Source organism: Micromys minutus (assembly GCF_963924665.1).
Source record: "Micromys minutus genome assembly, chromosome: 3".
NCBI lineage: Eukaryota > Metazoa > Chordata > Mammalia > Rodentia > Muridae > Micromys > Micromys minutus.
The window spans coordinates 27866559-27880657 of NC_137972.1; the positions used below are offsets into that span (position 1 = coordinate 27866559).

Consider the following 14099-nt stretch of genomic DNA (forward strand, 5'->3'; position numbering starts at 1 on the left):
ATTTGTTTCTCTATGTCTGTGTTTTTAGCTGTTCTTTATCAGAAACCCCTATGAACAAAAACAGGTGCGAAATTAGGGGAGTTTAAGGAAAATTAAAAGCTAATCAGAGTACAGAGCCTTTAAAATATAAAAACACTAACTCACACTCTTGACACTCTGTGCTATGAAACACAACCATTTATTGTTGCACTAATTCCCAAACTACTTAACGGATTAGCTTGATAAAATCTCTTCCCTTAGTCTTCCATGCCACAATTCCAACCATGCAGTTTGTAGTTTACTCTACTTTTTGATTATCGCCTGCCTAGAGTCCAGTGGGTTTGCTCCCCATGACTTTAGAACTGGCAACAAAATGCAAGGCCAAAGCTTAGCGGGGAAGCGGGGCGCCAGCTGCTCTGGAAGGTTCTGAGCCCATCTGCCAGGCGCCCTTGAAACCCTCAGTCCTGGAGTGCTGGGTCTGGGATCCGCGTAGGTGAGCGCCCCCCAAACTCCATTCCTGTTGAAACCTTGCGGCGATCAACTCCAAATCAAGGTTAGCTCGGGCCGCTGGGAAGACACTGTCCACCTCTACCTAAAGTTTGGGGCTAGAGAACCCGCAGCGGGGTTGCAACGTCCTGACCTCTAGAACAGCAGAGAAGGCGGAGCCTGATCGTACGCATGCGTGTTGGGCACTGGTCGCTGCGGGGCCTGTGTGAGCATGCGCGCGGGGGCTAGAAGGCGCGGGTTGTTAGTTTGCAGGTTTGCTTGGCGATTATTGTGCTTTAAAAACCTGCGGGGCCATGCTGTGTCTTTCCCGTTGGGATCCTGCGAGTCTAGGCTGGCTTTTCAGTAAGTGCTAGGGCTGCGTTGTGGAAGCAGCCGACTCCACGCTGGGGAGAAAGTGCCCGTGAGGGGCGTACCCTCGGCCATGAAGAAGATTTTTGGCTTCAGGAATAAGGGCCCATTGCCCTTAGGCCCCTCTGCCCGCCCGCGGAGCAACTGCGTGGGCTTTGGACGTGAGAGTGCTAGTGGCTCCCACGTGCCCAGGTACCACATTCACGACAAGGATATGGGCAAGATTCACAAGGCTGCAAGTGTGGGTGATGTTGCTAAAGTACAACATATCCTTATCCTTGGGAAAAGTGGAGTGAACGATAGAGACAAGAAAGACAGGTAATGAATGGCCCGTGAGCTAGGGAGGCGGGACGAGGCTGGTGGGGGAGCGTGCACCTTGTCTGTCTTTGGGGCTGGAAGACGGAGCCAAGAGTCTGGCTTTCACTAAGGAAGCTTGGCTCTTCCCACCTTGCTCTGAATGCCTAAATCTTGGTGGGGTCTGTGCTCCTCCCTGTATGGACAGCAAAGACAGCTGGTTTCTGATCCATTCATAGTTCCCTTCACTGGCTATGTAAAACGAGCTAACTAACAATTTAATTTTCTGCATACATATAAAAATGTTTCCTATTGTAGAAATACATATTAGGAGAAATGTTTCTGTTCAAGGTTAAAAATTATTCCACTAATATGCAGTATCCGTCTTATATCACCGTACACCTGTGTGCATGTGGATTTTTACTTCATTTTAAAGTGGGAAAATAGTAATGTGTTCTCTAATCGAAGATTGATAATTCCCAGAACATGAACTCTAAGTATCATGATCAGTTTAATGTAAACCAAATACGACTGTCAGCGTTTTAACAATTTTGAGTTTCTTGTGCTTGCTTTTGATTTTGTGATGACACTAGAAAAAACTTTCTAAAAAAAAAAAAATCAAAACTGTTAGTTTTCCCAGATCAGTCACTTATTAGCCGCCAAGGAGACACAGCAAGGAGCAGAGCAGAGTAGAAAACCCAGAAGTACAAAGTCAAGTATATGTAAGAATATAGAAATTGATTCTGGTAACACCCCAATTAGTAGGGAACAACACTCAGGAATGAAATGGCTGTTAACATGTTTGGAAGAAACTAGCTACATTTCCTTGAGACTAAATTCCTAATAGAATATAATTTAAACATTAAAAGAAAGCAGTGATTAAAGTAACAAAACAAAAAGACTAAGACTGCAGAATTGCTCTCTCTGTGTGTGTGTGTGTGTGTGTGTGTGTGTGTGTGTGTGTGTATGCACGCATGTCTGTGTATTAGTGATTGAGTGCAGGTTTGTGGATACATTCTAACACTGAGCTTTTTAAAATGAAGTATATATTCAGACTATACAAAATCTGAGGGTAAAGTGACTGTACTTACAGAATATTTTATATATATATGTGTGTGGATGAATATCACATGAGAAACATCTTCATTTTACAGAAAATTATTTTAAGTTAATGAGGAAAAAACAAACTCTGAACACTTTATTTTTCTATCTGGCCGTTTCTATGTTGTTGCTGGGGATCAAACACACAGCCTCACATACACTAGGCAAGGTCTCTAGGACTGAGCTGGATTCCTAGTCCAGGAACTCTTGATTTCATAAAAGCCACAAGTAATCTATGGATATTGGAAAATTATTTTGTGTTAGTGGTAAGAGCAGGAAAGTAAGTTAAGGGAGAAGTGAAATGTCAGTTTTCAGGGACCATCGTGGGAGGATGAGAACAGTCAGTGTTCCTGCCAAAGCTTGTGGTGCTTAGGGCTTTCCAGTAGACACACCAGTAGTAAACGGTGTACCGCATTCTGTCTCTGTCTCTAAAATGGGTTAGGAAATAATGAGGCAACTCTTTTTCTTGGCACTTCTTAAAATAGCAGTGTATTAAGAAGCCAGAGAATGTATTCTGTACGTTGCAGCGCATCCATACGATGAATTTGTGATCACTGAAGGGGGTGATATGGATTATCATGGATAGAAGGTATATCAAATACGGAGAAGTCAGCTGGGTTATACATATGCACAAACAGTATGGTCTGTCTTAGCCATAATATAACAAAGTGTGGTAAAATAAGGAATAAAGAAAAGTTGCTGATTTCTTTTTAGATTATAATATAATCATGTTATTTTCCTTTTCCTTCTCTCCCTCTAAATGTTCCCTTATATCCCCTTGCTCTATTTCAAATCATGGCCTTTTTAAAAAAAAATGAATTGTTATTACATGTATCTTTGTATATGTATACACATAAGTATTCTTAAGTATTAACCTTTTCACTCTGTATAATGTTATTCATATGTATGTTTTTCAGGGCTGACCATTTGGTATTGGCTAACCAATGGTGTATTGAGGAACACACACACACACACACACACACAGACACACACACACATACACACACACACACACACACAGCTATTGTCCTTGTTCAGTTCACATTTGGGAGTCATGTTGGTGAGCCTATGGCTGTGGCTTCTGACATTTCTAGGAGACACACTCGTATAACAAGCTCCCTGCTCTTTGGCTCCTTTTTTTTTTTTTTTCTTTTTTCTTTTTTTTTTTTTTTTTTTTTTACTCCTCTTATGCATAGATCCTGAGCCTTAGGTGCAGGAGTTTTTTATAGCTGTGTACACAGGGACTGAGCTCCACACTCTGCATTTTGATTGGTTGTGGTTTTATGCAGTAGTTTTTGTCTGTTGCATAGAGAAGTCTCCTTGGTGAGGGTAAGGACTACACTTCTCTATTGGTGTAGGACAAATATTTAGAATGTAGTTAGGGGTTGTGCTGGTTTAATAAAATGCTGGTTGTAGGGTCTCATCCGAGATACTTCACTAGCCTGAAGTAGTTGGCTAGGTGTTCAATACCAAGCATGGTTTCCCCCTTGTTGTATGGGCCTTAAGTTCAATTAGAGGGCTATTGGTCACCATCAAGGTATGTGTGCCACTACTGCCCCCTTAGAGTTATAGTTCCATGCTTGGATGTAGTTCACAGGCATCACAGCTGAGTAGGACTGCTGGTTGCTTCCCTCCTTTGGAAGCTTGTTTGCATGGTGCTTCTGGGAGAAGTATTCAGGTCATTTCCAGTTCAGGGTTCTTTGGGCCTAGTATCTGAAGTAAATGGTGTCTTCAGAAATAGAAACTTACCTTCTATCTTCTGGGCAACCAAGTGTTATTGATTTTTATGTTGATTTGTATCGGGTTGGCTGTGGGAGTATATCTGCTACCATCTTTTAGTTTGTGTGGCTTTATCAGTGAGATGTGTTTCCCTTAGACAGTGTTCTGGGGATTTGCTGATTTTTGTGATCCCCTTACCCACTCCATTGGTTCAAATAGGGTTTATTCTTTTGTATTTCCAGCATAGGGGTTTGCTGGTATATTGTTAGTCCTTTCCATCCCCAATTCTCATCTGTGCATCTGTTCACTTTCATACCTGCCCCTCCCTCCACACACACATATACAAGAACTGTGGGTGTGCCCCGAGACCAGGGCTGTTACTATTTTCTTTCTTTTTAAATAGTGTTAAAGAGAGATGATTGACACATAGACAGATGAACGGATGGATGGGCAGATGGACAGACAGGCAGATTGTGTGTGTGTGTGTGTGTGTGTGTGTGTGTGTGTGTGAAAGTGTGTATATGAAAGTGTGTATATGCCATGCTGTACTTGTGGAAGTCAGATAACTCTCAGGAGTCAGGTCTCCTTTTAACATGGGATGTAGGGTGTGCATTCAGGCTGTCAGGCCTTTGTAGCCAATGCTTTTGTCCAGAGAAAGGCTAAGTGATGGGTTGTAAGCAGCAGACCTTAAAGCAGTGTTGACATCTAAGTCAAGCTACATCCAAAGGCTACATGTGTTTCTTTGGTGATTGGCTGCTCTGGGCTAGGAATGTAGCTCAGTAATTGTTTGCTTAGCACAGGTCTCAGGGCTTTATCTGCTATAACACACACACACACACACACACACACACACACACACACATACGCACACGGTTGTATTTTCAAGAATGTACTATTGTCCGAAGAAAACCACTTGTTTTGAAAGAAGACCTTACATACTGGTCTACATTGCATGACATGTATTTTTCCATGATACTTAATTTACTAAGACATGCTCTCGTTTTCACAGGACTGCTCTACATCTTGCCTGCGCTTACGGCCACCCAGAAGTGGTGACTCTCTTAGTAGAGAGAAAATGTGAGATAGATGCTCGTGACAGCGAGAACAGCACAGCTCTCATTAAGGTACCAGCAACCAGCACTTCCAACAGGGATGCAGCTGATTTAGATACTTGGGGCAAAAAGACATCGATTTGATATAAATATAGTAATAAGTAAAACCTAAAATGTGTTTATCTTGAGTTTATAAACTGATTATCTTTTTCTTGGTGCGATAACAACAGGCCGTCCAGTGTCAGGAAGAAGAATGTGCAGCTATACTGCTGGCCCACGGAGCCGATCCAAATGTAGCGGACAGCAGCGGCAACACCGCCCTCCACTATGCGGTCCACAGTGAGAACACGTCCATAGCAGCCAAACTGCTCGCACACAGTGCCAGTATAGAAGCCAAAAACAAGGTATAACCGAAGACACAGAGACACATTATGACGGTCATTCTTGTCACCATGACTAGATTGAGAAAACACACTTCTGCGTATCTTTATAGGAATATTTTTAGAAACAATCAGACCATGAGAACTCTGGATCTAAGTAATGTTTGAGTCCATTGGGTGGACTATGAGATTGAATATAACGGTTCCTTAAAGATTCTTTAATTGTGATAAAAATATTCCATACATCAGTCAGGAACTCACTGATTAGACCAGTGTCTTTTTGGTTTTTTTGTTTTTTTTTTTTTTTTTGCAGTCATTTTTTGCTTTCTTTGTAGGAGTAGGAGGTGCACGTGCCCACGGTGGACATGTGGAGATCAGAGAACAACTTTAGGGAGTTGCTTCCCTCTGACTGTACGGGTGTTAGGGTTGAACTCGGAGTGAGGGGCTCAGCAGTAAGAACCTTTACCTGCTGACCCATCTGTCTCCCTACCTCTCAACCCAACTGCATTTACATTTTTCCTTTTTACCCTTTTAGAAAAATTAGAGAAATAGCTCAGTGGTTAAGAGCACTTGCTGACTTACAGAAGATTCGAGTTCTGTTCCCAGCACCTGCATAGTGACTCACAGTCATCCACAAGTCCTATTCCAGGGACTCAGTCCTTGTTCCTTGTCTTCTACTGCTTTTGTGTTTAGATGGCTCTTTTTTCTTTCCGAGACTTCGAGGCGTATCATTAGGTTTTTTCTCTAAGAGCTCTGACTTTTCAGTGTAAGCACTTAAAGCTATAAATGAACCTCCTCCGTGCCCCAGAGGTTCTGCTGAGCTCAGCTTTCTTATTCGTTTCATTCCAGGAACTTTAAAATTACTGCCTACTATCTTCACTCTCCTGATATGTGTGCAGCCTCTTTGCTTTTGATTTCTAGTTTTCTTTCACTATGGTAACACAAGAAATGACTTTGGTTCTTTTGTGTATGTTATACTTGATTTGGGGTCTAGAATGTGGTATGTTTCAGAGAAGCCTGGAGAGGCTGTTGAGACGGACATGTATTCCATATCTGTTGTATGGACTGTTGTGTGGAGATTGCTGGAGTGCATTTATTTGGTCTGTGGTGTAGTTTAACTCTGAGGTTGCTTCCTAGAATTTTAGTTTGGGTGAGCTATGAGAGTAGGGTGTTGACATCACCCACTGTTATCCTATCAGAATCTGACCTCATGCCCTTCATAACTCTGTTAGTTTATCTGTGATCAGATTACTGTTCATTCTTTTATTTATCATCCTGTTAAGAGTTCTCTGTTCTATTGTTTTGAACATGATAGCTCTCCTTTGTTCCTCTTATGAAATTTGAATATTATGAAATATCCATTTTCTCTTTTCACTGTGAAGTCATGTCATCAGCAAGTACTTTTTTAAATTCATTTGGCAGACTCTTGTAAGGGTATTTTACAGTGGTGGCTTACTTGTTGTGAATTGCCTCAGTGTGTCTGTGTGGGCATGTTGTGCAGTGTTCTTATGTGTCATGTACTTGCAAAGGATATAACACAAGAGTCGGCAGTTACTTTCAGGGCTTGAAATAATACTGGTCCCTACATGCAGACAGCGCTCCTGGCTGGTTACTGACAGGCCACTGAAGAGAGAGGTGATGTTTGCCTTCGAAGTCAGTTGGTGCTTTGACATCTTGACTGTTATCTGTCCTGGTGCATGTCTTCTCTCAGCATTGATGCCTTTTGTTTTGGATGCTTCTTTTTTTTTTTAGTTTTGTGAGTTTTCTTTTGTTGTGATTCCCCTTCCATTAGTGTTCTCTCAGCACCTTTGTCTAGCCCACAGGTTCTTAAGTGTTACATTTGTGATGGTGATTTATATTTCGCCTGAGATTAAGTAACAAGAACACCTGGGTTTCAGTTACAGTGATGCCAGAGTACAAAAACAAATGAAGAACAGTAAGGTCTCCGGGTTCTTCATGAGCAAGAGTCACCCTTGCTCCTGCGCCTTGCAGTGGAGACAGCATCCCTTCACGCTGTAAGAGAAACCCCACCGACCTTTTAGTAATAAGCCGTGAATGTCCATCTGCATCTAGGTCTTTTAATTTAGTGCCCATCTTCTTAGTGACTCGCTTGAAACAGGAGTGTCTGACACCTGAGCCTGGAATCCTGGAATACACAGAGGAGAAGCAGCCAGTCTGCATGGCCTAGAGGAACTTCCACACTTTTACAAACTGTTTCAACCTGTTTCCTCAAAACTTACTCCTTCTGTCTTAATGTTTGCCACAAAAAATAATAATTTTCAAATAAAGCTTGAGTAGAGTTGGAGACTTTTTTTACCAGTCATGTCAGTTTATTAATGGATATGATCATAGAATCTTCTGGAAATGCTACTTCTAGAGAAGCCAATGCCATTTGGTGTTTGTTTTAAGACGCCTTCTCTGAAGGTGCTAATTTTGCTCATTAATTCAATAAGACATTTAGAATTTTTAGTTCTGTGAGAGCTCCTGACACAAAAGTTAGCATCACTGCCTTCGAGAGATGCTTGACTGGGTGGGTCGCAGTCACATGATTCCAAAGTATAGTTCAGTTGACAAGTTGGTAATTTGTGAATTATGGATTGCTTGGGATGTCTTACAGGATGACCTAACACCTATGTTACTCGCTGTAAAGGAAAATAAACAACATATTGTGGAATTCTTAGTGAAGAAGAAAGCAGGCATTCATGCAGCTGATCAGCGTGGAAGGTAGAGTCGCTTACTTTTCCAGGCATTGTGGGTAAGAGTGCTTGCTGTGAGTTTGAATCCCTAACACCAGGCATGGCTGGGCTTGCTTGGGATCCAGGTGATGGGGATGGAGAAGCAGGTGGACTGGGAATTTCAGATTCAGTGAGAGACCTCTTCTCAAAACAGAGGTGGAGCCTGACAGAGGAAGACGCCTACTGTCCTCCTCTTGCCTCTGCACATGTGCACACCTACACATGCACACACACACACACCACACACACGAAACGAGCAAAACCTGGTCTTGTAAAGTGTTAACAACCACTCAGAAATATAAGTGAAGGAGGAGGAAGAGAAGATTACTTCAATTATTGAGATATATCAGGAAAAACCATCAGTACCTATATTAGCTGGGTGGACAAGCAGTTATTTGAACTAGGCCACACAGCCTATAGCTGGATTGACCTTCCCTTTTACAGTGAGTGATGTTTGTGACCAGGCCTATGATCTTAAATTAGCTATGCCAATTTCACACTAGTGACACTGAGTTCTCAATGTTTTTGTAACGTTTTAAACCTCCCTTATATACTTTACCTTTTACCAGAATGCACCAAGCATAAATAGAAGTTGCACACCTTTCTGTCTTTGTTTTTTTTAAATTACTTTTGTGAAGAATGTTGACGTTGTCATTATATGCACTTCTTAATTTTTTCCCTCTTTTGTTTCTAATATTCTAATACATTTCTAATTTATTTTTAAGTAGTTTGAGCAGAGGAAAGGGCTAATTTTTTCCTTTAATGAAAATAAGCCATTGGTAGATAATAATGGAAAAAAAGATAGTTTTAGATTCCCATATTACCAACCTAACACCTGACTTCCTCATATAAAATGGAGGGTACTATGTCCTTTGTATTATACTGTGGTTGAGAAGGTAACTCAGTGGTAAGAGGAGGAGCTTAGTTAGACTCTCCAGTCCCTGTGCAAATAGCCAGGCCAGGTGGTATGCCTGTAGTCCTAACATTGAAGGCAGAAGCAGGCAGATCCTGGGGCCTTGCTCTTTGGCTAAGCAGCCAAGAGCACATCTGGTTTAGTGAAAGAGCCTGTTTTAACAGAGTGCAGTGGAGAATGATAGACCAGTAGCTCACCTTTTAGGCCAGGCAGGCAGGTCCGCAAGCTCCCAGGATCTGCTTTTACTTTTCAAAGGATTTAAAATTTGGATTAACAGGGAAACTTTTCAGCAGCATCTCTAAATCAAAGTTGCTTACACTCCCACACCACCTAGGTCCTCATGACTAACTGTATATAAAAGAACAATTTCTCTTCCACAGCAATTAGCGATAAATGTAGAAATTAAGCATTAAAGAGAGACGTACTTGTTCAGAGTTTGATTAGACAAGAATAGTGCCCAGGCCAAGTCTTAGTCTTCATGGTTTCTGCCCTCAGTGACTGGATCATTCAGTCATAGTAAACAGTTACCTAGTTTAATGAGATATTTAAGTACATTTAGTTTCCAGTTACTATGTAACTGTTTTGGCTCAAATGGCCACAGAGAATTGAAGTGCTAATATCAAGGGGAGTGCCATTATTTGTGACTACTGTGACATTATTAGAAACTGTGAACACACTCACATTCTTGTCCATTCTGCTTGGAACTCCAAGATAGCTTTGTGTGTACTTATATTTAACCGACTGCCTTCAGTTCCTCACCGACATTTCACCAACATTTGAATCATGTGGGATATGATCCTGATATTAGCTCTGATTTTGTCTGTAATATCATTGTGAATTTAATTAACATATTTAGTCATTTTTTAACTTACCAGAATTAAAATAATAATTTTTGTCATTTTTTTTAACATAGCAACAGGCAGATATTTGAATATGATGGGAAGAAACCAAAAAATTCTGAAAACCCAGGTAAGGTTCCTCATAAAGAATCACTCCTGTGGACCTTCCTTGGGTAGCCGTGCAGATGAAGAATGTTTTGGTCACAGAAGAGCAATATAAAACACAAATGGTTATGGGAGTGTCATGTCTGTGCATTTATTTTCACTCTAAAATGGTAGATTATTTTAGAAATTAGTTAAAGGAATTTTACAGTCTAAAACAGCATTCCTGGGGATGGAAAGCTTTTCATCTTGGCCCTGAAATCCTTAGAAAAGAGAATTTCAGTCATTACATTGTACGCTTCCTCCATCCACATTACAGCTAATTGAATGTAGCAGAAGAATGGATTTCACAAGAAGTGGTTACTTTATTACGAGAATGTTATTTTAGTTTAAATTACTAATAAAGTATGGCAACTAAAAGTAGGTATAATATTTTTTTAAAATAATTTTTAATCTGTGTCTTCCCTAGATATAGAATTAGAATTGTTCTGTGTATTTTCAGAATGGCTTACTAAATACTGTTTTCAATCAATAATTTTTTCTTTTTTTCTCTGTGTGTGTGTGTGCACGCTTGCACATGTGTGGAACCTGGGGCCTCATGTATTTTAGGCAAATGTTCCATTTTGAGCTTAAATCCCACTCCCTAATAACTTTAGTTTTTAGGGGAGATTAAGTTTACAGCAAAATTAACAGGAAGAAACAGAATTTCCCATATCCCCTGGGACTCCTAAACATTCTTATATTGTGATTACCATCTCCCTGAGCACGAGTAATGGATATGTCTGTTCAAATGTTAATCCAGCTGGGTGCTATGGTGCATGTCTTTAATCCCAGCACTTGGGAGGCAGAGGCAAGCAGATCTCTGAGTTTGAAGCTAGCCTAGTCTAATAAACAGGTTCCAGGACAGCCAGGGAAACCTGTATCTAAAAGCAAGAAAGGGGAAATAGTTAACCCTACAATGATACCTCGTTCTCAGTCTTGGACATTCTGTGGATTTCTGCCAGTCTAGGATTTGTATTTACCACTGTAGCAATGTAATCAAAATAATCTCACTGACTTAAATATTTCTTGGACTTCACCTATTTTTCTCGCTGACCCCCACCTCCTGCCCACTGCTCTTTTTACTATCTTCCGAGTTTCACTTTTTCCTGCATAGTCTTGTGTTTCTACATGTTTGGAACAGTAAGTACCAAGGTAATTAAATATAGTCACCTAAGGTATTGCTTCCATCCCCCATCCTACCCCGACTATCCCATTCCCACACCACCAGGCCATCACCATCCCACCAGCCCATCATAACCGCCAGCCCGTTTTGTTTAGTTCTGTTTTGTAGGGCAGGTGCTCCTCCATCGAACAAAGCCTCAGATTTGACAGTAGGATCATAGGAAATACCAAAACACTGACTAGATTGTTTAATTCATACCTTGCATGGAGTGAGAAAAAATTTTTTTTCTTTTACTGGAAAAAGCCAACTGTTAACACATTTTAAAAGCTTGGGTTAATAGTTTTATTTTATCCACTAAGAAAAAAATGAGATGCTTACTGGAAGTCACACAATGCTCATAAATTGTGCTTGTTTGTGATGGAGTTTTATCCTCAATTGCAGTGCTGACTAACAACCTGGGAGAGCCAGATCTCACCATAATAAAGTAGTTATACCCCTGTGGTTGTTCCCGTGCTATTAGTCCAGACAAATCCTGCAGGCAGTCCGGATTCTGCTAATGATGCCAGCTGCTGTCATTCTGATGGTGTTCAGTCAGCTGCAGCCATGGTACCAGCAGGCTTCCCTTTAGGTATCATAGCTTTATAAATTCTGTTCCTTCCTGGGTTTGGTTAATATGAAGGGGGACCAAGCATTTGTAACGGACTAGTTACCTATCAGCAATATTAGCGTTCATTCTAGGATATCCTCTAGGTGTAGTACCAAAGAGAAAGTATTAATGATAATAACATCTTATTTTACATTGTTCTGTTGTTGGTTTAAAATGTACTTTCTATTTTTCTTTAATAGTGGATAATGTTTCTGAAGATGGCTCTTTAACCAGGTAGGTAGGAATATATAATGTTAAAATGAAATGTTAATAGGTTAGAGAATATAGAGGAAAGAGACTAGGATTTGTTAAGTGTTCTGTTTTGAGCTGGATAACTATATTGTATAGTATGGCTAACATTTCTTAACAGTGGTCACAAGAGCTTTGAAATGGGGTCTCATACAGTCCAGGGTGGCCTCAGATTTGTTATGTAGTCAGGGATGTCCTTTAACTTCTAATCTCCTGCCTCCCTCTCCCTAGTGCTGGGATTACAGGCATCAGGCATGAAGCAACTGAACCCAGTCTCTGTGCATGCTAGACAAGTGCTTTATCACTCCTCTGTCCTAGATGATGTTTTAAATTGATTTCTTAATTTACAAATTTCCCAGTGAGTGAGTGTGTGTGTGTGTGTGTGTGTGTGTGTGTGTGTGTGTGAGAGAGAGAGAGAGAGAGAGAGAGAGAGAGAGAGAGAGAGAGAGAGAGAGAGAGAGAGAATATGAATGTGTTTAGGTATGTGACATTAAAAAGGCTTAAGGTTGATAGTGGGAACTTCTTGATTGTTCTTAAGCTGTATCCATTGAGGGTAGGGGCTCCGAATTGAACCTAGAACTTGCCAATATGTCTGGTCCTGCAAGCTGGCTCACTGGGGATCCTGTTTTTACCTTCTAAGGCTAGAGTCACAGAAGGGCAGCCACGTCCTTCTGGCATCCATGTGGGTTCCTAGGGACCCCACTTCTGGTTGCTACACTTGTATACAGAGTCCCTCTGATTGCTGCAGTATCTCCCAGCTCACATCTTACTTCCTTAACCATTTTTAACTTGCATTTGGTTTTCATAATTAAATTTTCTCAAATAAATTCTTCTTTCCTACTTTCTCTCTGTCAGCTAAGTATTCCTGATATTCTTTAGACAAAGTGAAAACCAGTAGGATTTCAGAATTTTAAGGAAACTTAAGAGATTTTTGCTGAAAACTGCTAAAGTCGTTTGAGCTGCTGTGTAGACTTTTAGTAGACAGAAATGTAGCTCCATATCTGCTGTCACCCCAATTCACAGAAGGTAGTATAGAACCCCCTCAAGGACCCGAGGACTGGAGGTACATGTGTCTGTGCCTCTTCCCAGCTCACTGATGTCCTTGTGTGGGCAGCAGAAGGGCAGCAGAAGCCTGGTAAGTCATGAGCATTTTACAGGTGGTTGGCAGGTGATGGAGAGAGGTCATTCACAAGATAGAGTCACTGCTTGCTGTCATTGAGCCCGACCTTGTCTCGGGAGCTGTGCCTTGAGTAGGTGAAAGTTTAAAGGTTGAAAGTTGCCATTGAGCCCCACAGAAAAGGGACCTGGGAGTGGAGTCCTATAGAGATAAAGATATTTAGATGGTTCGTAGGGAAGTAAAAGGTATAGTTTCTGGGTACCTAGGATTGGTTTCTGACAGAAGCCATCTACGAAAGGCTACAGCAAGTGAGTTTCCTGGAGAGAGATTGCACAGCAGCAATGGGTGTACTCTGAAGAGGCATGGCCTTAGAGACTTTATCCCAGGATTGCTTCTCACTGCTGTATGCCTTTCCTGCCACTATTCCATGGCCTAATGAGTCCTGGGCATCAGCCCACCCTATTAGAAAAGTTTCCTGCAGATCAACATGGTGATGAACTTTCATGAATTAATGCTGTTTAGATGAATTAATGACTTTATAGCATTCCTGATTTGATTCAAATTTTAGGAAGAAAGTTTAAAGAAATGGTTTTAGTTGTTTAGCCAGAAAGATGTAATAAAGTTAGAATCAAGAATAGAAGGTGCCCCCTCCTCCTAGAATAGCAAGTAAAGGCTGCATGACAAGGAATACAATGAACTTTCATAAATTGCACTAAGAAGGAAAATAGGCTTGGGACAAATTTGTGATCAAGGAAAAATATTCTAGGTCAGATCCGAGGATGAAGCCACAGGTGGGCACTATGATAAAGCAAGGCCATGGGAAATTGTTGCTTTGAACTTATAATGAGCTTATGGAATGAAACACCACTTTGAACTTACTATCCATATCCTTCTGTACTTCCTTTTGTGTAACATTTATGAGGTAATTTTATAAAGAACTTAAAGAAGGTATA

The 14099-nt window shown here is 40.9% G+C and overlaps 1 protein-coding gene across 1 annotated transcript in view; it reads left to right on the forward strand.

Annotated features, from left to right (window-relative positions):
* Nucleotides 1–744: 744 nt before the first annotated feature.
* The window catches only part of ANKRD30A (ankyrin repeat domain 30A), a 71582-nt gene continuing 58227 nt past the window's right edge, over nt 745–14099 (forward strand). The window contains exons 1-6 of the mRNA XM_080914847.1: nt 745–1152; nt 4958–5072; nt 5231–5404; nt 7998–8104; nt 9942–9997; nt 11981–12014. Coding sequence (XP_080770973.1) covers nt 908–1152; nt 4958–5072; nt 5231–5404; nt 7998–8104; nt 9942–9997; nt 11981–12014 — 731 coding nt within the window. The 5' untranslated portion in view covers nt 745–907. The remainder of the gene's footprint in view (nt 1153–4957; nt 5073–5230; nt 5405–7997; nt 8105–9941; nt 9998–11980; nt 12015–14099) is intronic.